The sequence below is a fragment of the Pogoniulus pusillus genome, chromosome 35 (genome assembly GCF_015220805.1).
Source record: "Pogoniulus pusillus isolate bPogPus1 chromosome 35, bPogPus1.pri, whole genome shotgun sequence".
In the NCBI taxonomy this organism is placed as follows: domain Eukaryota; kingdom Metazoa; phylum Chordata; class Aves; order Piciformes; family Lybiidae; genus Pogoniulus; species Pogoniulus pusillus.
Window position 1 is genome coordinate 329,854 of NC_087298.1, and position 22,802 is coordinate 352,655.

The following is a 22,802-nucleotide window of genomic DNA, read 5'->3' on the forward strand; positions in this document are numbered from 1 at the left end:
GGGCAAGCTGAGAGCCCTTCTCCGCGCCCGCCAGCCGCGCCCAGCTGTCATCGCAACCGCACACACGGGAGACTCGTCCCTAATGAGGCAATTAAGGCTGAGGTGTTCTGGAGAAAGCACACAAAGCTTTGCACAAGGCTGAAAGCAGACCTGGGAGCATTCTTGGAGTACAAAGGTGCATGGGAAACCTCGGAGCGGGGCGAGATGGAGCCCGATAAGAGCAGTTACAAGCCTGAGAAACAGAGCGGATTGCAGGGCACCGAGGGTGCCTGGTTATCTGCTGCTCCTCGATAAGGCAGATAAGCACGGGACAAAGGACCTGGCATTGTGCAACCTGGGCTGCAGCAGCTCAGCCACCATCTTAAGACGTTCCCAGGGTGGAGGAGGGAGGATGCGCTGGAGGCAAGAGGCACCTTCGGTTGCTATCACCAACCTGTGCCGCTGTGGGAGAAAACGCATCTGGCTCTGCACCCAGCGCCGGGCAGGAGCCCCGAGCAGCCTCTCACTGCTGCCAGGGAGGGCTCTGCACCACACCGCTGCCAGCAGCCTGCTGCAAACCCGCAGTCCCTGACATGCCACGGCCTGGCAGTGGCTGCTCACACGAGCTGGGGAGCTGGCAGAGCACCAGCCAGGTGAGACTGGGCTTTGTTTCTGGCTGCTCTCACACGGCAGCCCCCGGTCCCCATGCCCTGCATCCCTGTTCTCCTGCTGTGCCCCGAGGGAAGGGAGTCTAAGTGCTTGGGGTTGCCTGGTCTGAGGGTGAAGGAGACTGGGGAGTCCCTGGGCCCACGGGTGCCTGGGTCCCTGGGTCAAGGACCTGTCCCCTGCACTGCAGAAGTGTGCAGAGCAGTCCCAGACATCTGGGGTGCCTTGGGCTGTGGTGTGCAGGGTGAGGATGCACAGCCTGCTCCGTGGGTGTGAAAACCCTTCTGAGACACCCACCCTGCCCACGTGGCAATGGGACACTGTAATGCTCGTGGGAAAGCCAAATGCTGTAGATCAGAGAAGCATAGCAGGAAGAAGCCTGCACCCAGCCTGCAGCCTTTGGGCCCTCAGTGGCCTCTTTCTGCTCTGTATCAGAGCCTCTGGCTTAGGGAAGAAGGTCCCACCAGCCCATACCCTCATCCATCCCTGTGTGGCAGTCATAGAAGAGAGACCTATCACGGGTCCTGGTGTCACCCTGGTCTGCCCTGCACTGGTAGCTCCTCCTCCCCTGTCTGGGCACTGCCACTCTGAGGGTCAGAAAAGGAAGGAAACCTCAGAGAGCCACTTTGCCCGGCAGTGCCCAGTCCCAGCCAGGCTGCTGAGAGCTCTGCCAGCCCCATGGCATCCTGTCACCCAGTGTGGGGACATCCTGGCTGCTCCTCCAGCCACCCGTGGGGCTGTGCAGGGCCTATCCTGCAGCTGTGGGATGAGATGTTGGAGAAGATGGGCAGTGCATATCTCACTGATCTGCAGTACCAGGCTGGTCTGGCAGGATGCTCACCCAGCTAGGGGCTGCCAGGGGTGCTGCCCTGGAGTCCTTGAGCACAACTGGCCACTGCCCCTACTCTCTGGCCTCTCTCCAGCACAGAGCAGAGCCTCTAGCATGCCTGGTGAGCAGCCCAGGGGGAAGCAGGGCAGCTGTTCTCTGGCTGCATTAATCAGCCTTTGCTTGCTCGATTGAATCCTAACTGGACCTGATGTGCTTCAAGCTTGCCCTTCCCAGGGCATCTCATCTGGCAGAGCATCCCTTGAGCACTGGGGCCCTATGCCAGCTGTTTTTACCACACTGACTAAGCAAGAAGCTTCCCTTGGTCAGACAGGAGCCTGTTACACATCCCACTCCCCTGGATGATGTGGAAACCTGCATGCTGCCAGCAGCCTCCAGTGAGGTCTTGCCAGTGCCATGTGGTGACCTGAGCACTGCTGCCTCTCTCTGCCCCATCCCTGCCTGCTACAGGCACCTGGGTTGCTCAGCATCCCACTGGGAAAAAGTCATCATGGAGCAAAGCTGTCCAGGCTTGAAATTATTCCCAGCACTTCCATCAAAGCCCTCATGAAGGGAAAAAGGTGCCTGTGTCAGGGAAAATGGTCCCTGAAAGCTGGGAATTCCTAGGTGCAAGCTGGACAAGCCTTTGCAGGGTGGATCCTTCACCTTTCATCACCCAGCAGCCCTGCCATAAAAAAGCAGGAGCCAAACGGAGCAGCATTGCTCTGTCTGCAGCCCTGGGCTGTCTGCAGCTGCACCCCAGCACCTGAAGGAGCTCCAGGAGAGCTGCGGAGGGACTTTGGACAAGGGCTGGCAGTGCCAGGATGAGGCACAATGGCTTGAGCTGGGAGAGGGGAGAGGGAGAGTGGAGAGGAGGAAGAGATTGCTGAGAGTAAGGGTGGCGAGAGACTGGCACAGGCTGCCCAGGGAGGCTGTGGCTGTCCCTGCCTGGAGGTGTTGAGGGCCAGGCTGGACGAGGCCTTGAGCAGGCTGTGCTGGTGGGAGGTGTCCCTGCCCATGGCAGGGGCTGGCACAGCTTTGAGGTCCCTTCCAACCCAACCTCTCCAGAGCTCCTGGGCAGCCTCAGGCTCCTGCCAAGGGTTGGTCCTGTCCCCATCCACAGATGGCTGAGTGTCCCAGCACCTGCAGCTCCTGCTGCATTTGCCTCCCCCTCTCTGGAGAGATGAACCCCACCAGCAGGAGGCTTCTCCTATCGCTGGGAAGCGGGAGAGGGGAAAAGGCTTTCCCTTGCCACGTGGCAATATGTGGCCACAGTCCTGGAGGTTAATCCCTGTGTGGTGACGTGGCCTGGGCTGGAGCCTCAGAGCAGAGGCTGGTTCTGACATGGGACTGTGGGTGCTGAGCTCCCTGTGCCATGTGCTGGCCCATGGCTGAAGGCACAGCAGGTCCCTGCCGCCAGCCCCCTCCAGAAGAGAAATGTGAAGAGATTTTCCCTCTTACCCCTGCCCTGCTGCCCAGAACCCCCACCCAGCACCACCGTGCCCAGCAGGCCAGGGCAGGGCACTGTCACCACACCCTTTGCCTCTTACCCTCCACAGAACTTGACCCAAAGGGGATTCTGGGGACATCCTGGTTGGCTTCACACTGATGCTCCCAGTAGCCCCTGCCAGAATCTAAATGGAGCTGGAAACCCCAGGGTGGCTGGAGCCCCAGAGACCCCCCCCAGCAAGTCCCCAGTGGTCTTTATATTTGGCTTGGTGCCACCTGCCCAGCTGTGCCCATCTGCCCAGCTGTGCCCACCTGCCTGGGAATCACAGCTTCTATTTATGTCTCCACTGCAGCAAAACATCAACCCCCGAGGGCATTGTGGCCTCTTTGGTCCCTGCTTGCTCTGTGTCAGAGGATGCTCCTCATCAGAGGATGCTTCCTGAGAAGGTCACCCCCAGCATGGCCTGTGCAGGAGCCCCACCTGGCCCAGGAGACTCTCGATGGGACCCAGTGAGAGGCTGCATGGCATGTGGGTCATGGGGTGTTGCAGACATGGTGTAAGCTGTAGAGCAAGAAGGGTCCTGAGGAGCCTGCATGGAGGAGCAGTGGTACCCAGCGAGGCCCCCCCCAGTCCAGCATCCCCACCCCGAAGAGGGAGGGGGAAACAGCTCACACAGCTGAGCACAAACCACAGCATTTCTGTTTCCCACAGCTGGCACACCTGGGCACTGGGTACCCACACAGAAAGTGCCCTCCCCAGAGAAGCTGCTGGGAGGGATGGCTCAGGTGTTTAGGGAGTGCAGCACTCCCAGGCTGCCAGCAGCACTGGCAAAGCTGCCCCACCATGGCCCTGTCCCCAGAGTAGCTCAGGCACTTCCCAGCAAAGCCACAGCCAGCCAGGAGCACCTGGCAGCCACTGCTTGGCACAGTGCAGTCCTGCCAGGCGGGGGGGGGGAAACAGAGGCACAGCAAGAACCGCATATGGGGACTGGTGAGAGAGCCTGAGCTGGGCTGCAGCAGCCAGGGGGGCACATTTCCATCCCAGTCTGCCTGTGCTGGGTGCCACCCACCACTAAAAGGCAACTCCCTGTGGGAAGGGGAGGACAGTGTGGCTCAAGGCAGGGCACAGAGGAGCCTTTGCTCACTCCAGCCCACTGGAGCCTGGCAGGGCAGGTGGCACTGACTTGCTCCTCCTGTAGCCTGACCTAGCTGGAGAGGCACCGTGTGGGGGAGAAGGGCCCCAGCAGCAGCAGCAGCAGCCAGGAGGCATTCAGTGGCCTCAGATGAGCGACCCCTGCCTGATGGCGATGCTCCCCGGCTGTGCCTCCAGCCGCTGCTGGCAGGTCACCAATCACCCTGGGCTGGGCAACCCCAGGCAAGGGCAGTGCCTGGCAAGGCATCGTGGGACAGCCTGGGTACAGGACTGGGGAACTGTGCTCAGTAGGCACAAGCTCAGCCAGGCATGAAGTGGGCTTGAAGAACTCGGCAGGGTAGTGCTCAGCTGCAGGCTGGTGGCAGGGGACTCCATTCCCTCTCTGAGAGTCCCTCAGCTCCAATGGGGCAGTGATTCTCTGCCCAGGCAGGGGCCAGCTACGGATGCCAACTCACCTCTGCCACTGCCATCCCCCAGCTCCTGCCTGCTGCTCTCCACCAGCTGCTTCATCCTCTCCCTTGAGACCTTCAGGTACTTATTGCAGTTGCACACCTAGAAGAAGAGTGAGAGGGAGGTCAGGGAGTCCTAGAACCACAGAAGCATTTTGGTTAGAGACCTTTCAGAGCATCCAGTCCAACCATTCCTAACTCTACCCAGGCTGCTCTAACCCACAGCCCTCATCACCACAGCTCTGCAGCTTTGAAACACCTCTAGGGATTGGCATTCAGCCACCTCCCTGGGCAGCCTGTGCCAGGCTTTGAGGACCCTCTCAGTGAAAAAGTTCCTTCTCATGTCCAACCTAAACCTCCTCTGGCACTACTTGAGGCCATTTCCTCTTGCTCTGTCATTTGTTAGTAGGGGCAGAGCCCAACCCCACCTGGCTGCAGCCTTCTCCAAGGGAGCTGCCGAGCAATGAGGTCTCTGCTCAGTCTCCTCTTCTCCACACTGCACACTCCCAGCTCCCTCAGCTGATCCTCACAATGTTTGCTCTCCAGACAGCTTTGCTGTGCTTCTCTGCTGCAGCACCTCTGCTGAGACAGTGGCCCCAGGTATCTCCTGCCTGCCTGCCTGCTGCACACAGCCTGGTACTGGGCACCTCTGGCAGAGGCTGGGCACCATAGAGTCATGTGAATCATGGCAGAGGAAAGCCAAGGCAAGGCCTGTTGCACTGAGGAGGGGGTGACAGAATGGCAGCACACACACATTTGGGTGCTCACAAGCCACAGGAGCCTCCTGCCCAGAGGCACTCCATCTGTGCCTTCATGCCAAGCTGCTGGTACCACTTCCTAGCCCCTGGCAGAGCTCACCTCTCAGCTCCACCCAGTGCCAGAAAACACCAGCAACTGAGGCTGCCTTCCAGCATGAAGTAGACAACCAAGGTTTAAGCTGTGGCTTCAAGACTTGTTCTCTGTTGTCTCCTAGAAGCTATGAAGGTACAGCTCTGGGCTCTGGGACACACTGGGGGCTCGGCTGGCTCTGCCTGGCCTGGCTCTGCCGCAGCACCGCCAGTGCCCGGTCTCGTTTTCTGCCTCCACCTTTGGTTTGCCAAAACACCTCCAGAGAGGTCTCTAAGCACTTGCACACACCAGTGCCAGCCCTTAGGGAGCCAAACTCCTGATGGAGCTCCCCAAACCCCACTGCCCAGGAGCACCTGCAGCTGGTTCCCTCGGGCTGAGCCCAGTGAGCCCAAGGAGCACCAAACCTGCCTGGGGGCACCACGGCCCTGCTCTCCTCTGCCCTCCATGCCAGGGTCCCTGCTGGATGCTGGGGTGCACCACAGTCCCGTGCATCAGCTCCTGGTTCTGAGGGGCTGTTTCCTGCTTGTGGAGCACTTGGCTGTACCCAAGGCAAGCAGGACCAGAGGTGCAGAACTCCCTCTCCAGAGCAAGTTCCTTGCCTGGGGCTGTGCTCAAAGCCTGTTGAGACCAGAGAGCTTTCTCCTCTGCCCGGGCTGGGCCCCAGCATGCAGCAGCTCTGCTGGTTTGTGGGGTGCCAGCTGGAGCAATGCTAGGTTCATGGCAAGGAGCAGTGGTGCCCCTTCTTCACACTCAGCTGCCTGGAGGAGCATGAGGAGAGGAGGATTTGTGTGGAACAAGCTCCCCACTGTGCCCCAGCTGTGCCCTGCAGCAGGCACAGTTACATGGCAGCAGCCTCCACCAAACCAGCCCCAGCAGCCCAGCCCAGGCATGACTTGGCCATGTCCTGGCTGGGGTCCCTGAGGCTGTGCTGCTCCAGCCCCTCAGAGCAGCAGCAGAGATGGAGGAAGTGTACCCCTGACAGTGCCCAGATGGCAATGGGAGCTGCTGCACCACATGGAAGTGTGTGAAGGAGTCAGGGTTTGGGTTTTATTGAGGTTGTTCAGCCTGGAGAAGGCTCCAGGGAGACCTTCTGGTGTCCTCTCAGTACTTCCAGGGGCTGGTCAGAAAGCTGGGGACAGACTTTTGAGCAGGGCCTGTTGTGACAGGCCAAGGGGGGATGGTTTGAAACTAAAAGAGGGAGATTGAGACTGAAGAGAAGGGAGAAATGTTTGACACTGAGGATGCTGGGAGCCTGCCCAGGTGCCCAGAGAGGTGGGAGCTGCCCCATGCCTGGCACCATTGCAGGTGAGGTGGGACAGGGCTTTGAGCAACCTGCAGCAGCACTGCTCTAGATGGACTTTAAAGGCCCCTTCCAGCCCAAAGCACTCTGTGAGTCCGTGATTTCAGAAGGGGATTTTGCAGCAGTCCTCAATTGCACACCCAGCACCAGACCCTTGCAGGCCTGCACCAGAGCCCTGGGTGCTGCCCTGCTCCACCAGCCCTGCTCTCTGCTCACCCTGCAGGCAGTGATGCTGTGAGGTCTGAGTGTGCCCTCCTGCCCCAAGCAGGGCAAAGCACTCTTCTGGCTCTCACATTCAAACCCAGGGACCTGGGCACATGAGACTGGGCAAAAGCCCACGGGAGCAGAAGGGTGACCTGAGGGAACCTGGAATTCTGTGGAGCCAGAGCAGGTGCTGGAGCTCTCCACTCATGAAGGAGATGCTCTCCAGTCAGAGTTCACTGCCAGCCTCGCACAGGGTGGCTACCCTCAGCCTGCAGGGGACACCTGACACCGTCAGACCTGACCTCCTCGGGCTCCAGCCGCCTGGACCAACAAGGACTGCACTGCACAGCTTTGCATCCCTGGCCTTCAGCTCTGCACCAGCAGCATCAGCTGGGCCAGATCCACCCTGAAAGGTGGCCAAGAAGAGAGGGAGGAAAGCCTGAAGGAATCCAGAGACAAGCAGGCAAGGAGACAGATGGCTCCTTCTTCTAGGGCAGATGTTAGCCACAGCACTAGGGCAGACCCCAGTGCTACTGCCCTGCTGAGCCATGCTCAGGCCCCTGCCAGCTCTGGTGGTGCTGATGCTGAGATGGGATGGTCCAAGCCAGCAGGGACTGGGCCTGTAGGCGTGGGTGTCACCACCCCAACCATGCCCCAAAGGCCTGCACTACCTCTCAGGGTGCCAGGTGGGACCTGGGGAGTGCAGCAGGCAGGCAGAGGTGATGGGCAACCCTCAGGGACATTGGCCAATCTCTGCTCCTCCCTGGTAGGGACAGCAGGGCAGGGGGGTGGACACAGGAGAGGGTGTTGAGCCTGGCAGTGGGAGACATGTGGGAGGGCACCTATCAAGTACAGCAGCAACAGTGTCTGCACCAACATGTCAGAGCCTCCCAGAGAGGTTCCAAACCACCTGGGCACTGAGCTTCCATCTGGGCTAGGCATAGTGGGGCAAACAGACCCTCCTTCCCTGTCCTCCCTGCCAGGCACCTGGGGTGGGTATGGACTCATCTCCCCTCTTCCACAAATGCCAAACCCACCTCAGTGCCCAGCCTGGGCAGTTCAGGGCAGGCTGTGGTGTTTGGGCAGCAGTGCCAAGAAGCCAGGCATGAGATTCTGACTGCTGCTGGGGTGCATGGAGCAACCTTGGGCAAATTTCTCTCTCAGACTCACGGTGGTTGTAAATTAGAGGCAATCACTTCCCTGGGCCTGCTACAGCCTGGCAGCCACAAGATAGCCTGGCACTTCCCACCAGCCTGGGGCTGCCAGATGCTTGCCCTGAGGCTCTGTGCCCTGTGACATCTCCCCAGCCTCCAGACCACAGGCACCCTCAGCTTCCCCAAAGCAGAGGGCAGGCTCAGAAGCCAGAGAAGCAGCAGCACCAATTAGCTGCAATAAAAAATGGCAATTAGTTTTTAACTGTCTTGCTGAAAGAAGCTAGAAGAGGTAAAGTGAGCAGGGCAGCCTGGCACCTCGAGAAGGGGGTGGTGGTGACCTCAGGCTTGATGCTTGGCCCCTGCCTGGGGACATAGCTCCCCACAGCCTTCAGCACCATGGCCTGGGGCTATGGAGCAGGGATTTTTGATGGGTTTTGCCTTTGTGGTAAGGGGAAGAAGCGAGGAGCCTCTCTGCAGGGCAGGAGACAGGTTATCCTCCCCGGGCAGCCTGGGTTTCTTCAGGTCCTTCACGGCAGGATTGGTCGTGGCAAAAAACCTCCATGGTGATGAGACAGGTGGAGATGGCAGCACCCCCAGACAGTGCCCGGGGGGTGCACCTGATGCAAGCTGGGGCTGCAACCCTACAGTGGCAGCCGTGGGACTCCACAGACCCCAGAGCATCACCTGGTCCACCACCACTTGTGCTCCATTTGCCCAGCGGGGTGCCCCAGAGTCCCCCAGGGCTGCAGGCCAGCAGCAGGCACACCTCGAGGAGGAAGAGGAGGAGGAGGAGCAGCAGCCCTGCCGTTCTCATGCTGGGGCAGCCCTTGCCAGCACACGCTTAGTCACTGGTAAATCCCAGCCTAGATCTGCTCTGCCCTCTGTGAAATGGATCTTGGCTGCACCCCCGCTGAAGCAATCCCAGCTCCCGGGAGCCGTGCCCCGCGCTCGTTCCCACGGCTCCCCGCACCCCGTGTGAATCAGCCCCTTCCCGGCCGGCCGCCGGTGCCCCCGCACGGCACCCGCGCAGGGCCAGCCCAGGGCACCCCCGCTCCCACCCGCGCTGTGCCGCCTGCCTGCTCGGCGGGGCCGGGGCCAGCTCCAGGCTCTCTGGGCAGCAGGGGACAGCTGTGACACCTCCCCTGCCTCCCTGGGCTCTGCTTGCCATGTCCGTGCTGGGGGTGAGGAGGGGGACGTGACCCATCTGAGATGAGGCTGAGGTTCCCACTGCAGTCCCACACTGTTGAGTCCTCTCCCTGTGCCCATCCGGGTGTCCTGGCTGAGATGCTGCACCCTGGTGCTGGGCACCGTTGCCCCTGCAGCCATGTGCTCCTGCCCTGGCACCTTGTGCAGCTCCCACCACACTCTGTGGGGTCACTGCAGAGAGCTGTGACATGGATTACAGCAGAGATGCCACTGGACCGGGACTGTGATTCCCATCTCGTGGTGCAGTGGCAGCAGAGGAGCTGCTGTGGGGGTCCCCGAGCCTGGCCCCAGCAGCCTGAGCTGAGCAGGCAGGTGCCACACAGGCAGGTGCCACACAGGCAGGTGCCACACAGGGAGGCTGCCCCTGCCCGCAAGGCAGGTGAAAGGTCCTCCTGCAGTGCTGGCAGCTCACCCAGGGCCTGGTTTGTGTTCAGGGCAGAAACACTGCAGCAGCAGTGACACAAACCTCCCGGACTCGAGGGACTGGGTGCTCCAGCCTGGGGCTCTGGGGCCATCCCAGCATCCCAGCCCTTTTCTGGGCCTCTACCTAGGGAGCTGGGAAGCTTGAAGAAAAGTCAAGTCCAGCAGACAACAGGAGCCAAACCTTCTGGGACTCACAAAGGGCCCTGGGAATCGGTGTCAGCTTGGATGGAGACAGCCCCATGAGCTTAGCTGGGGGTCCACAGGCTCCAGAGGTCCACAGGCTGGTGCCCAGCACAGGTGGAGGAGCAGCAGCTCGGGCAGCTCTGGGGTCAAGTTTGCTCCTCGCATTAATATCCCTGGCAGCTGCAGCATCAAAGTGCTTCAAGAGCCACCCCAGTGGTGCTGAGCTCTGCCCAGGGGGGCTGGCCCTGCATGGTCCCTGGGCTGGCAAGGCTCCCTCTGCCTGCTCTGCTGACAGCTGCCACGGGCCAGCGTCACCGAGGGATCTCCTTGGCAAGAGTTCCAGCAGTGAGACACAGCCCTCTGCCTGGAGAGCTTCTGGCTTGAGAAGTCATCACTGTTCCCAAACCAGCTGCACAGGCCAGTGCCCGGTGTGAACTCTCTGGGGCAATCCAGGGCAGCTCATGCCAGGACAGCTCCTCGGGTGTCTTCTGCTCGCCCTATCTCAGGACTCTCCAGCAGCCACCTGCACTGATATCTCTCTTCCTCCTCACCGCCTACCCTCTTCCCTCTCTTTCTTTCCTCCCCTCTCTCTCAGATGGCTATCAGCTGGTGAAAGGGCCACTCCTCCGGATGGAGGCTGCAGCTCTCTCCTCCGTTGTGACAGCAAAGTCTTTGAGCACCCAGGAGTTTCTTTCAGGGGCTTACTGAGACTCAAAAACCTCCCCAGCTCAGGCATGCAGGATGCTCAGGTTCAGCCACCTATCTGCCCATGGACATCCCCCAGGTGTTCCAAGCAGGCTTCCTGCCCATTACTCAAGGCAGAGAGTGCCCAGAAAGGAGGGAGATGGTGGGAAGGACAGTGCACAACCCAGGTAACAGCTGTCCAGTCCCAAACACAAGTCAGGAGCTGGTCCTGGCTACACAGGAGCTCAGCTGCCCATGGGGATGTCCTTGTATGCTTTGCCCAAGCCTCCTCCCTGCTGCATTCACAGCCTTGACCTTCAGACTCTCCTCCTCTTCCCCCACAACGCCATGGGCTGGATTCCTCTCTGCCTTGCAGCACCTTCAAGGTCCTTGCATAAAGAGCAGAAACGTCAACAACTGGACCTAGCACAGCCTTCCACACCCTGCAGGTGCAAAGGGCACCTCTAGGTGCAGAGTGGGTGCTCAGCTGGGCCCCTGAGATGGCTGCACCTCTGCATGTTCAGAAGGTAGATGTCTGGGCTGTTTCCCTTCCCTTTTATACCAAGAGCTTGTCTCATTGACCTTCTTATCTCAGTGCTGGGGAACTGTAAAGGTGCACATTGCCTCTCCTGATCAAAGGGTCCAGAGCCTGTCTTTGGGCACCAGCAAGCCCACCCCAGCAGCAGACAAGGTGCATGGGTGCATCAGCCTGGTCTCTCTGGGGAGCAACAGGACTGTGTGCACACAGTGGTCTTGAGAGGCCACCAAAACCATGGCAGCCCTGCCCAGTGAGATGGGGCATGATGGTCGCCAGGTGGGACTGCAGCCTGGGCATCCTGCAGCAGCCCCAGCACTTCTATGCCCATCTGAGCTGAGCAACCCTCGGCCGGTGGCGATATGGAGCCGCTGGTGGGTTCCTGGCACTGCACAGGGACATTCTGGTTCACAAAGAGGGAAGGGCTCTGTTTATTGAATCATTAACATCACTTCCCTCATCGGCAGCCAGGTACTCTGAGAGGTCTCTTAGGCAAGTGCTGACCCAGCCCAACCCTGCTAAGCTGGTAAGATGACATGGGATCCCATGCCAGCCTGCTGCGGCGTTCCCACTGCTTTCTCTGCTCCCTCTTTGCTATTAGTCATCCATTTCTGGAAGGTTTCTCATGCATAATGAAGTGTTTCAACACTTGCCTGAGCCAGCTCCTCTCAGCAGCAGTGACCTGCTGCCTTTCCCAACGCTTTCCCTAGGCAGCCCTTCCGACTGCCACGAAACACGCAGCTAAAACACCAAGTTTTCTATCCCCCTCGGGGGCAAAAGGTGTGGGAAATCGAACAGATAAGAATGCCTTTAATTAGTATCATTTGCATAAGCCCTGGGAAAAGCTCACCTGACAGCTAGAAGGGCCTTGCTTGTCTGGGAGTATGAACCACTGGCGCTGCAAGGGGCAGATGAGCGGAGCTGGGCTGCTGACAAGATCGGGGAGATAAACAGAAGGTCAGAGATGGTGGAGCCCTGGTGGGTCCTGGGCACCCAGCTCCCACTGGCTCCCTTTTGAGACACCCCAGTCTCTGCTGGCTCCTTGCAGGGCTCTCTCCCTCTCCATTTTCACCTCTTGTCCTGCAGCTGCTCCAGGTGAGAGAATGCAGTGTGGGATTTGGGTCGAAGCAGTCCATTGGCTACCCCAGAGAAGGCACCAGCACACCCCAGAGAAGGCACCAGCACACCCCAGGAGAAGACACCAGCACACCCCAGAGAAGGCACCAGCACACCCCAGGAGAAGACACCAGCACACCCCAGAGAAGGCACCAGCACACCCCAGGAGAAGACACCAGCACACCCCAGAGAAGGCACAAGTGCATGCCCAGATAATGCATGGAGGCTGCCACCATGGGCTCAGCATCTGGAGGGTCAGGACCAGGGTTGTGTGATGGCTGCTCTGGCTCCCCTGGCACATGTGCTCCCTTGAGCATGGCACAGAGCTGTAGGTCCCTCATTGCATACCTCAGCCCACTGCCACCTTGCTGTCACACTCCCTGTGGGTAGCTGGCAACCTAATTTTCAGTGACACTAGGAGCCCTTTTCAGCCTCTCAAGGCTTTTTCAGTGATGAGATCCTCACCCAACATTGCACCTAAACCCACATGCAAAGCTGCTTTTCCCAGGGGAGAAGAAAAAAGCCATTGTGCAACCCCCAGCACCACCACACACATGCACCCCCCAGGTCCCTCCATCTCCTTTCAAGCCCTCTCAAGTCTCATTTGCTCATCTTCCCTTCCAGGTGGACTGTGAGCTGCTGAGACTGGGGCTGAGCCCCTCTAAAGAAGCTGGAGCTGCCACAGTGCCCTTGGCCTGACCTTCACCACCGCCGGCTCTGTTTACACAGCACCCAGCACCGCGGCTGCTGCTCCGGGACAGCCTCCCAGACACTTTAATAACAAAGCCAAGCCAGCAAGAACTGCCTTAGAATGAGGCTATGCAGCATCCCCAAGGCCTTCGGTTCAGGGTGAGCTCTGTGTGAGAAGCTGCCAGGGGCTGGTGGGTGAATGGTCCCTCCCTGCCCTCCTTCCCTGCCTCTGCTCCTCCAGCCCCAGGCCTGCAGGATGCCTTCCTGATGGCCTCAGTGTGCTTCACACCCATGGGGGAACCCCTCCTGGGTGTGCAGACCTGCAGCACGTGGCTCCAGGACACTCACCTCCTGCATCAGCCTGCTCCTGAGACAACCCAAGGGAGCTGCACTTCAGTATCTGCAGGGGAGCTGCAGGCAGGCTGGGGAGGGACTGTTCAGAAGGGCCTGTGGGGACAGGCTGAGGGCAATGGTTTGGAAGTGCAGCAGGGCAGGGTTAGGTTGGACATCAGGAGGGAGTTGTGCCCAGTGAGGGTGGGGAGAGCCTGGCACAGGTTGCCCAGGGAGCTGACTGAGACCCATCCCTGCAGAAGGCCAAACTTGATGGGACCTTGAGCAACCTGCTCTAGCTGGAGATGTCCCTGCTGGGTGCAGGGGAGTCGAGTGAGATGACCTTTGAGGGTTCTTTCCAACCCAACACATTCTGTAATTCTGTGATCCTGAGCTGTTGGCATGGCAGGAGAAGGGTTAATGTGCCTAGCTCCCTGCAGTGCAGCTCATTGCTGCTCCTCTTCACCGAGCTACTGGAGGTGAGAGCTCAGCTCCTGGCCAGAAGGTGCTGGAGGCTGGGGAACAGGAGGCCTGGAAAGAACAACCCAATCTGTTTGGCTCCAGTGCTGTTGACAGCAAGGGTCCATGTCCTGCCAGCTTATACTGAAAGAGTCTCACCTGGAAACCAAAATACAGGTGCAAATCTGGCTGCCAAGCATCCCTCAGACCCTCAGAAGCATTGCATTTGGGCACCAGAAATGGCAAAGGTGGTGGAAATACATTCTCTGACCATGAGAGTCAGAGCCCTGGGAGCTGCAGGGGATCAAGGCTTTCCTTTCTGTAGCTGAGTCCAGCACCAGGTCATTCACAGCCAGACGTGGCACTGCCCCTCATTACCCAAATGAGTGCCCATGTTGGAAGCTGGATGTCTTGCTTGACCCAGGTCCCACAAAGCCCCAGCTTGGTGTGCAAAGCTCCAGCTGCATCACTGCAGCCTCCTGCCAGCTGAGCACGCAGCTGCACTGGGGCTGCATCCTCCATTGCTGCTGCTAGACGAGCTTTAGGAAATGAGCTTTGTTGCCACCCTCATTCCTGCTCCTTCTGGCTTCCCGTGGCAGAGCTGCCCCTCCTCTAGTTGAGGTCCTAGCACCATCTGTGAAAGGCAAGCCAGAGAGTTTCTCCTCCTGCCATTTCCTGAGCCTTCAAAGCTGTGCCCAGCTGGAAGCTGTGTCCCAAAGTTCTGCTTTCCCTCAGAGTTTCTCAGCCCTGGACAAGTGGCCGAGGCCACCCAGGCCAGATGGCTGCGTGGCTCTGCTCCTCCATGGCCACCTGCTTCCTGAGCATCCTCACCCACATCCCTGCATCCCCTGCCTCCTCTGCTGTCTCTGGAGAGCCCTGGGGGTGGCACAGGCTGGTGCCCTCTAGGCTGGCACAGTGGCTGAGGGGAGTGTGGGGGCAGAGGCAAAGCTGAGTGGCAGTGGCCAGGGAAGTCAGGCTCATGTTTCACTTCTCTTTTTATCTGGGAACCCAAACCTGCCACCCTGCAGGCCCCAGGGGATTCACTGCCTTCCTCAGCCAGAGCCAGGTACCACCTGAGCACTACCTGCCCTCCCCTGTCAGCATGCTCCCAGAGGAGGGTGGCACCAGAGCATCCCACCCGCACCTCTGCCCGGTCTGTGGCTGCTGCATCAGGGGGCAAGGGGCTGGGGAGCAGAGCCCTGACCTCTGGGCACAGCTCTCTGCAGGACAGGCTGCCCTGCCCCCCATGCACTGGGGCCACACATGGTCACAGCTCACACAGCACACAGAGCAGACACCTTGCACCTTGCCACCACCCAGGTGAGTGGCCAGATGAAAACGTGCCACAGGGGCAGGACTGGCTAGGGAGGATCAGGGCTGCCTCCACTCTGCTCAGAAGCAGCAGATGAAGCTCAGCAGCCACAGCTTGGCCTCAGGGGCAGCATCCTGGCAAGGACATGGTGCCACTCTGGCTCAGTGCCTGGGTAAGCCCTCAGTCCCACCCTGCATGATGCGGGAGAGCACTCAGAAGTGCTCTGAGCCTGCTGGGCTGCACCAGACCCCTACAGCAAAAACTAAGGGATGTGGCAGAGGTAGCTGCAGGAAAAGGGAGCCCTGAGCAGCTCCAGCCTCAGAAGCTCGTGTGCCCAGACCCCAGAGCAGGTTACCCAGCATGAGAACACGATTTCGGAGCCTGGCCCCTCATCCTGGGCACCCACAGTGAGCACTGGGGCAAAGCAGGGAGGATGTGAGACCCCCTCCCCAAGCCTGGCGGGCAGTGCCTGCTGCTTTAATTGGGGAGAGAAAAGAAACAACAGCGAGCGGGAACGGGGAAAAAAGCGTGAGAAAGGAAATCTGAGCGAAGCCTGGAGCGATCTACCCAATCCAGCGGAAACAATGGCCCAGGGAGAAAAACCAGTTCCGACTACAAGGTAGAATAGGCTGGGAACGGGCTGGAGGAGGGGCGGCGCAGCTCACCCCGAGCGCTCCCAGCCTGCAGAACAAGATGGGCATTATGAGCCTGCGGCTGCCCGGGGCACCGTGCCCCCTTTCCCAGGGGCTCCGGCTGCCCGCGCACTCTGTCCGGCCTCCTGCCTGCACTGCTGCCCGCCCAGCCTGCTGCCCTCACTGCTGCCTGCACTGCTGCCTGCCTAGTCTGCCTAGCCTGCTGCCTGCATTGCTGCCTGCCCAGCCTGCTGCCCGCCCAGCCTGCTGCCCTCACTGCTGCCTGCACTGCTGCCTGCCCAGTCTGCCCAGCCTGCTGCCCATGCTGCTGCGCGCCGGGGGCAGCGCCCAGGCTGCCTCCCACCGAGTGGGTCTAGGGGGAACTCCTCTAATCCTGGGTGTGTGTCTTGCCCCCAGGCTGCTCTGTCACCTACCCCACAGGGTTGGACTGGGCTAGGCACAGCAGCATTCCAGACTGGGTCTGGCAGTGCTCAGCACCAAGCTGGGCTCAGCACCAAGCTGGGCTCAGCACCCAGGCTGAGCTGAGCTGGCTTTAGCATTGAACTGGGCTCAGCACCCTAGTTTAACTCAGCTGGGCTCAGCATCCATTCTGGCTTCAACATCCTGGCTGGGATGGGTTCCTATCCTGAGGTTAACCCCCAGGCTGTGTTCAACCCCAGGCAGAGCTCACTGCTAGGCTGGGCTCACTGCCAGGCAGAGCTCACCTCTCAGGCTGGGTTTACCCCCAGGCTGGGCTCAAAGAGCAGGAGAGCCAGGTTGTGCCATCAGCCAAGCTCCCTGATGCCAAGCATGGTGGGATGTGAGTTCTGGGTGGGTGCCCATGGAGGAAGTGGCACTGCTGGCAGCTTGGCCATGGCAGGTGAGAAAGGGGACGCAGTGTTCCAGAGGCCTCAGCAGTCCAGCACCTGCTTGTGGGTCCACACGGGCCTGCCTGACCACCCACTGTGGGCACAGACCCTTGGACACATCCTCTCACCTCCCCAGATCAGTGGGGTTGCATGGGTTCAGAGCAACTGGATTGAGCTGCAGATGTCCCTGCTCGCTGCAGGGGACTTGGCCTAGATGACCTTGAAAGGTCCCTTCCAACCCAAACCATTGTGTGACTCTGTGTGTCTGTCCCTCCCGGGCAGCACACCCCAGGAGGCAGACCCTTGGGCTGCAGGATGCCTTGGCTGAAGTCTGGGGGAGACCCAGGTGGGTAACCCAGCTCCAGTATGGTCCAGCAGCCAGTCCCTGCCCTGGGCACAGGCACAGGGGGTGGCATCTGGGCTGTGCTGGGCTGTTCTCCTCACAGCCACGAGGGCTGCAAGCCTTCACTTTGCAGCAGCAGCTCAGCTGAAGCCAAGGCTCACACTCCCCAGGAGCTGTGGGAGCTGCTCTGTGTCTGAGGATTTCAGTCCCCCTGGCCCCTGCTACCAGCTCTGCCTGCCCCCAGCTCTGCCTGCCCCTAGCCCTGCTCCCTGTGCTCCTCACCACAGGACAAGCCACAGCCTCCCTGCCCTGCACCGAGGAGCAGAGCTGGGGGGCAGGCAGAGCTCCCCACCTGCCAGCAGCCACACAGCACCCTGCAGACCCCCTGCCCACGCTGGCTGGGGCAGCAGCCAGGCAGGGACGCAGCCTCTCTGCCTGCCCTGAGACTCGGCCTCACTGGCTGCACCCAGCAGGAGCCAGGAGGACAAAGCTGCTGCAGAACCTCTCTCTGCTTCGGCACACTCAGGAGCCCCTGGAGCACTGCAATGGGCTCCCACCCTGGCAGCTCTCCAGCCTGTGTCACCCTTGTTATCAGCAGCCTTTGCTGATGGAGACCTCCAGCCTCACCAGGCTCTGCACTCCTTGCAGCTCAGGATCTGACCTGAACCCTCTGTGAGTGGAGGCTTGGCCTCATCCTCCCGGAGAGCACACAGACCCCATGGTCTCACCTGCCTTGGCTCAAATGCAGGCCCAGGCTGCTGGGGGGAAAGTCATTCTTGGGGCAGACCCTGCTCAGCTTGCAGGGCCACCAGGGCTGGGGAAGCCTCCTCACACATGGGGCAGGCAAGGAGGGGCCATGGTACTGCTGGTCATAGGGCTGGGCCAGGATGCCCCTATGGGAATGGCATGGCCTGCCCTTGGTGCCCCCTTGCTCCTTCTGTACCTCCCAGGCTGTCTGGGATGGTACCTGCTGAAGTTCATCTCTGTCACCACACCTGCAGCAGAGGCAGGAGGCCTCCAGAGCTCCTCCATGGCAACACCTACCAGGCTCAAGCAAAGGCTCCCACCTCTGCCTGCAGTGCCTGCACACCTGGAGCAGGAGGGAGGGAAAGATGGGAGACAGGAGCAATTTCAGCACCTAGAGCCATGCTCTCAATCCTTCCTGCCAGTGTCCTTCTCTCTAGACAACCTTTGGCAGGGCTGGGACCAACGCTGGTCACCTCTGGGACCAGAGCTGGAGCAGTCTGACCATGGGACACACTGAATGAAGGTGCTTGGGCCACGTGCAGGGGTCCAAAACTCACTGAGAAACCTTTGGAAGGACAAAGGTGGAGGAAGCAGAGGGAGGAGCAGGGCACGGAGCCACACAGCTGAGCTCTGCCAGCACTGCCAACACTGATGAGCTTGCAGGGGGCACAACCACTTGCAGCTCATCTTGAGGGAGGACACAGCTCTGCAGGGCTTCTCCAGGCGATGCCCTCAGAGCAGGCTCAGCAAGCAGCCATGCCAGCTGCTGACTGGGTGCTCCAGAAGGCAGGCAGAAGGGAAGAGGCACTGCTGCTGGAGCAAGAAGAAGCCTCAGGAGATCTCAGGCATCCATTTCCTACCTTCCCAGCCTGACACCTCCCAGATGTGCCAGCATGAAGCCAGTGTGTTGGTGACAGAGGCAGTCACCACGGTGGGTCAGACCTCTTCCCGGGGGCCACAACACCTCAAGGTTGTGGGCCCAGGGAGCTGCCCAGAGCATCTCCTGCATGGGGCATGCAAAGGCAAAAAGGGGTAATAATGAGACTCATTTGGGTTAGAAAAGCCCTTTAAGGTCATCACAGTGCCAGGTCCACTGCTAACCTACATCCCTCAGCACCACATCTACTTTCAAGGATGATGCTTCAGCCACTCCCCTGGGCAGCCTGGTCCAGGGCTGGACAAATAACACACCAACATGTGGCAGCTCTCCAGGCTTTTGCTGAACCCAAGGGATTTGCTCTCTCCTGTCTGAGCTGGCAGCTGGAGGAGAGGCAGCTGGGACAGGAGGAGGGACCTAACCTCTGCAGCCCTGAGTTTGCTGTGTGCTGATGAACAGGACACAGTCAGGCAGGGGACAGCAGAGCTTTAATTTCACCCTGCAGAGCAAAGTACCTGCGAGCAGAAAATGCTGCTGGGCTGCCCGAGGAGGCGAAGCTGGGGAAGCAAGGGGCGTGCCCCATTCCTCGCATTCCTCCCCAGCTCCCTCGGGACCCGCTGGGTGCCAGGGGGCAATGGAGAGGGATGAGCCTGTCCTGCAGCCTTGCCCACTCCACCATCTGGGCAGGACTCAGCATCCTCCCTTACACAGGGATGGGACTGGGGTCTGAATCCTGTGGGCACCTGAGAAAAGAAATCTTTGATCCACGTGGGCAGCATCTTCAGAAACACCTGGGGGAGAAGATCCTTCGAGGTCACTGCCAGCCCCTGAGCTTCTGTGATTCTGTGAGGGCCCCTGACAGCTGAATGCTGTGTCCCTAAGTGCCACCCCATGGCACCTCAACCTCCTGTCATGTGCACAGTTGTCATGTTGCACCTCTATGACCACACACTGGAGCCTGCTTCAGAGCAGGGCCCCCTGGGCTCATCCAGGTCCAGATCAGAGGCCTGGCAGCCCTGCCATGTGAGGAAAGGCTGAGAGCTGGGTTTGGTCAGCCTGGAAAGGAGAAGGCTTAGGGGAGACCTTCTCACCATGGAGCAGGACAGGCAGGGTGGCTGCCAGCAGGATGCAGACTCCCTTTTCACCAGCAGTGCCATGGAGAGGACAAGGGCAGATGGGGACAAGCTCCTGCTGGGGAGGCTCCCATTGGGCTCCAGAAGGAAATGTTTGCCCATGAGCACAGTCAGAGGCTGGAATCATCTCCCAGGGGCAGCAGTGGAGTGCCCTGCCCTGGGCAGTTGAGGACTCCTCTTGCCAGGGTGCTGGGGCAGCTCACTGCAGCTCTGCTGAGACCTACAGAGGCTGGGGCAGATGACCCTTGGGCTCCATCCAACCTGGCACTCTGGGACTGTGCGGAACACGCGGGCACAGCTGGTGGCATGTCCTCTCCTCTGCACACCACACACTGTCCCCTCTCCTGCCACACCAACCTGAGAAGGGCAGGAGAAGGCCCTGCCCTCTGCAGCTCCCTCCCGGGCACGGTGGCGAGGGCACAGTGCCAGCAGCTAATGGGAAAGTTCAGGGTCGGGGCGAGCCGCGGGAGGGGCTGATAAAGGGCTCATTGTGCGCGGGGCAGCCCGGGCTGTGCCCACGGCAGGCCAGCAGCGCCGCGGCACAGCGCTGCCCACTGAGCGGCTCCTCCCGGCAGGAGCTGCTGCTAACCTCTCCTTAAACACTGCAGCTGCTCCAGCCAGGCAATGGCTACCCCTCGGGCCTGAGCCATCTCAGCTGCCAGACATCTCCTCTGGGGCATGCAGGCTGGTGCAGGTTGACCCAGAAAGATGCCTCCTGGGACCAGGAATGATGTGGACCCACGTACCAGGGTGGGAAAACTGTTCCCATCCACTCACCTTTGGGCCAGCAAAAGGACCACCTGCTGGCCCCTCTCTGGAGGGTAGGCCTAGGCTGGAGCTGCCCAAGAAGGGCCCAAGCAGCCAGGTGCACCACAGGTGATGCCACTGCAGGCAATACCACCATGGGCAATGCCAGAAGCAAGGGCTTCTGCCCACTCCCCACAGCCACCCTATGGGGCAAGACCCAGAGACGCAAGAGGCAGCATCTGCACATGCATCAGGCAGTGCAAAGCAGAGCCAGGTGGTAACTGCTCCACAACAGCCCCAAATCTGGCCAGAAACTGCCCACTGATGGAGGGGCCTCTGCCTCCCCCACTGTGTGTGTGCAATGCCCCAGGTAAAGTCAGTGCCTCTCCACCTCCCTTGCCTTACAGCAGCCATAGGGCACAGCACACAGGCTCTGCCTTCAGAGCTGCCCCCTGGGCTCTCTGGACCTCAGAGCTGCTAGTTCAGGAAAGCAAACTCTTCCCAAACCTCTTCACTCTCACAGCCAGTCCCTGAGGCTGCTGCTTTCCCTCCCCAGGCCTGGGCCATGGCTCAGCTCCCCCACTCCAGAGGTGTGGGCATTTCAGCACGAGCCAGCACCCAAAGTGCTGGACTCTCACTGTCCAGGTGCCTCGCAGTGCTGCCCCACATTGTCACACCTCACTGGGAAGTTTTGTTTGGTCTTCTCTAACTGCTTGCCTAAGCTGCCCCATCCCTACCCCCAGCCTTTCCCACACCCAGGCAGGCAGTACTGGACTTGGACCCCCTCTTTGTACCCCACGGAAGCAGAGGTGCTCCCACACCTTCCATCGACCTCCAAAGCTTAGCAGGCTGGGGGAGACACAGAGGTCCCTGCAGAAAGACCCACCCAAAGGCCATCTCCTTCCTGAGCCTCACCCTTTGCTTTCCTCTGGATTTTCTGGGGAGCAGAGGGCAGTCCAGACCCCTGCAGAGTCTGGAGCCCAGTCCTGATCCCTGAGAGGGCTTTGCCCATAGGACAATGTGCCTCTAGAGACGACAGGAAGGCATTGCCACCGGCTTTGTGGCACAGAGCCTCTGGCACCAATGGAACTCAGCTTTGCAGCATCCATTGTCCCAGCTGAGCACAGCCTATCGGGAGCAGCAACCCAAGGAGAGGCAGCTCTGGAGCGCTGGGGACCTGCAAGCTGGTGGCTTCCCACGTGTGAGCTCAGCAGGTCACTAAGGAAAGGGTTACTGCAGAAATGCGGTGGGAAGGTGTCGTGCCCTGAAAGGCTGGGAGCAGAGTGACAGCCCAGGCCATGACACTTGTAATTTGGCATCCCGTGGGGGTGGAATTTGGCAAAACTGGTCTCTCCTGCTCGGAGGACATTCCAGCTCCCTGCACGGGCAGTCTGAATTGAACTCTCTTGCTAAATAGAGCAGCCAGGACTTCCAGCCAGCTCAGAGCAGCCAGGGCTTCCAGCCAGCTCAGCTCAGCTCCCCCAGCTAGAAACCCTGGCAGGGCTCCATGCCTGCAGCCACTGTCCAGGTGATGTGCCCTGTGAAACCTCTCCCCGGTGTCTGTGCTGCCCTCACTGCATGCTGCTACCCCCAGGGAAATGGCAACACTGCCCTGCACCTGGAACCCCCCATGGATGTCTGATAACCTTAGAGGGGGCCACAGACATCTGCAGGGCTCTCACCAAGTGCCACACACTTGCAGGTGCCACACACTTCCTGAGCCACTGCAGCAGGGTAGGGTGGGAGGGAAGAGTCTGCATTGCTCTAGGAAGAGCAAGGCTGGGCAGTGGGGCCCTTAAGCCCCCCCAATGCAGTGCCCAGGCCATGCTGCACTGCCCAGGCTTATGGGACACGTTCACCCCCGAATCTTGGCCCACTGCAGATGCCCTGGCTGGCACTGTGAGCCCCGTCCCGGCACAGACGTGCTTGCAAGGCAACGAGGGAGGTGACAGCCATGGGGACACAGATGGAGGGCACCCATCTTCTGGGCAGCACACTCGCTGAGGGGGCTCATCCCCAGCTCCCCACACAGCCCACCCTGGGGACTGCGTCCCTGCCGGGCACAGAATGTCCCCAGAGCGCCCGCGGCCGGGGACGTTTGGACACCGTGAGCTGGCGACGGGGCCAGATCCTGACTTATCGGCCAAGTGTTTCCCAGGCCGCGGTGCCAGCTGCCCCTGCCGCGGGGACACGTGTGCCAGCGCCGTGGGACCGCGCCGCGGGAAGGAAGCGGGGACAAAGGCGCCGCACCGCGCTCCTCCTCCTCCTCCTCCTCCTCCTCCTCCTCCTCCTCCTCCTCCTCCTCCTCCTCCTCCTCCGGCAAGGCCGGGGCGCTCCGGCTGCGGAGGGGGAAGGTTCCCAGGGCGAAGGTGTTAAATGCCCTTCTCCCGTGCTGCTGTCACCTCCAGTCCCCGGGGTGTGAGAATCAGCCTCTATTATCCCCTCATTAGGCACTGCCGTCCTCTACTAACCTCTCACATGAAAGCT

General features: G+C 60.2%; 1 protein-coding gene across 3 annotated transcripts in view; it reads right to left on the minus strand.

Moving 5' to 3' along the window:
- The window catches only part of EXD3 (exonuclease 3'-5' domain containing 3), a 336,064-nt gene that overhangs the window by 4,383 nt on the left and 308,879 nt on the right, over positions 1-22,802 (minus strand). For all 3 annotated transcript variants that reach the window (XM_064171098.1, XM_064171097.1, XM_064171096.1), the window contains one exon: positions 4,529-4,625. In XM_064171098.1, the coding sequence (XP_064027168.1) occupies positions 4,529-4,625 (97 nt within the window). The remainder of the gene's footprint in view (positions 1-4,528; positions 4,626-22,802) is intronic.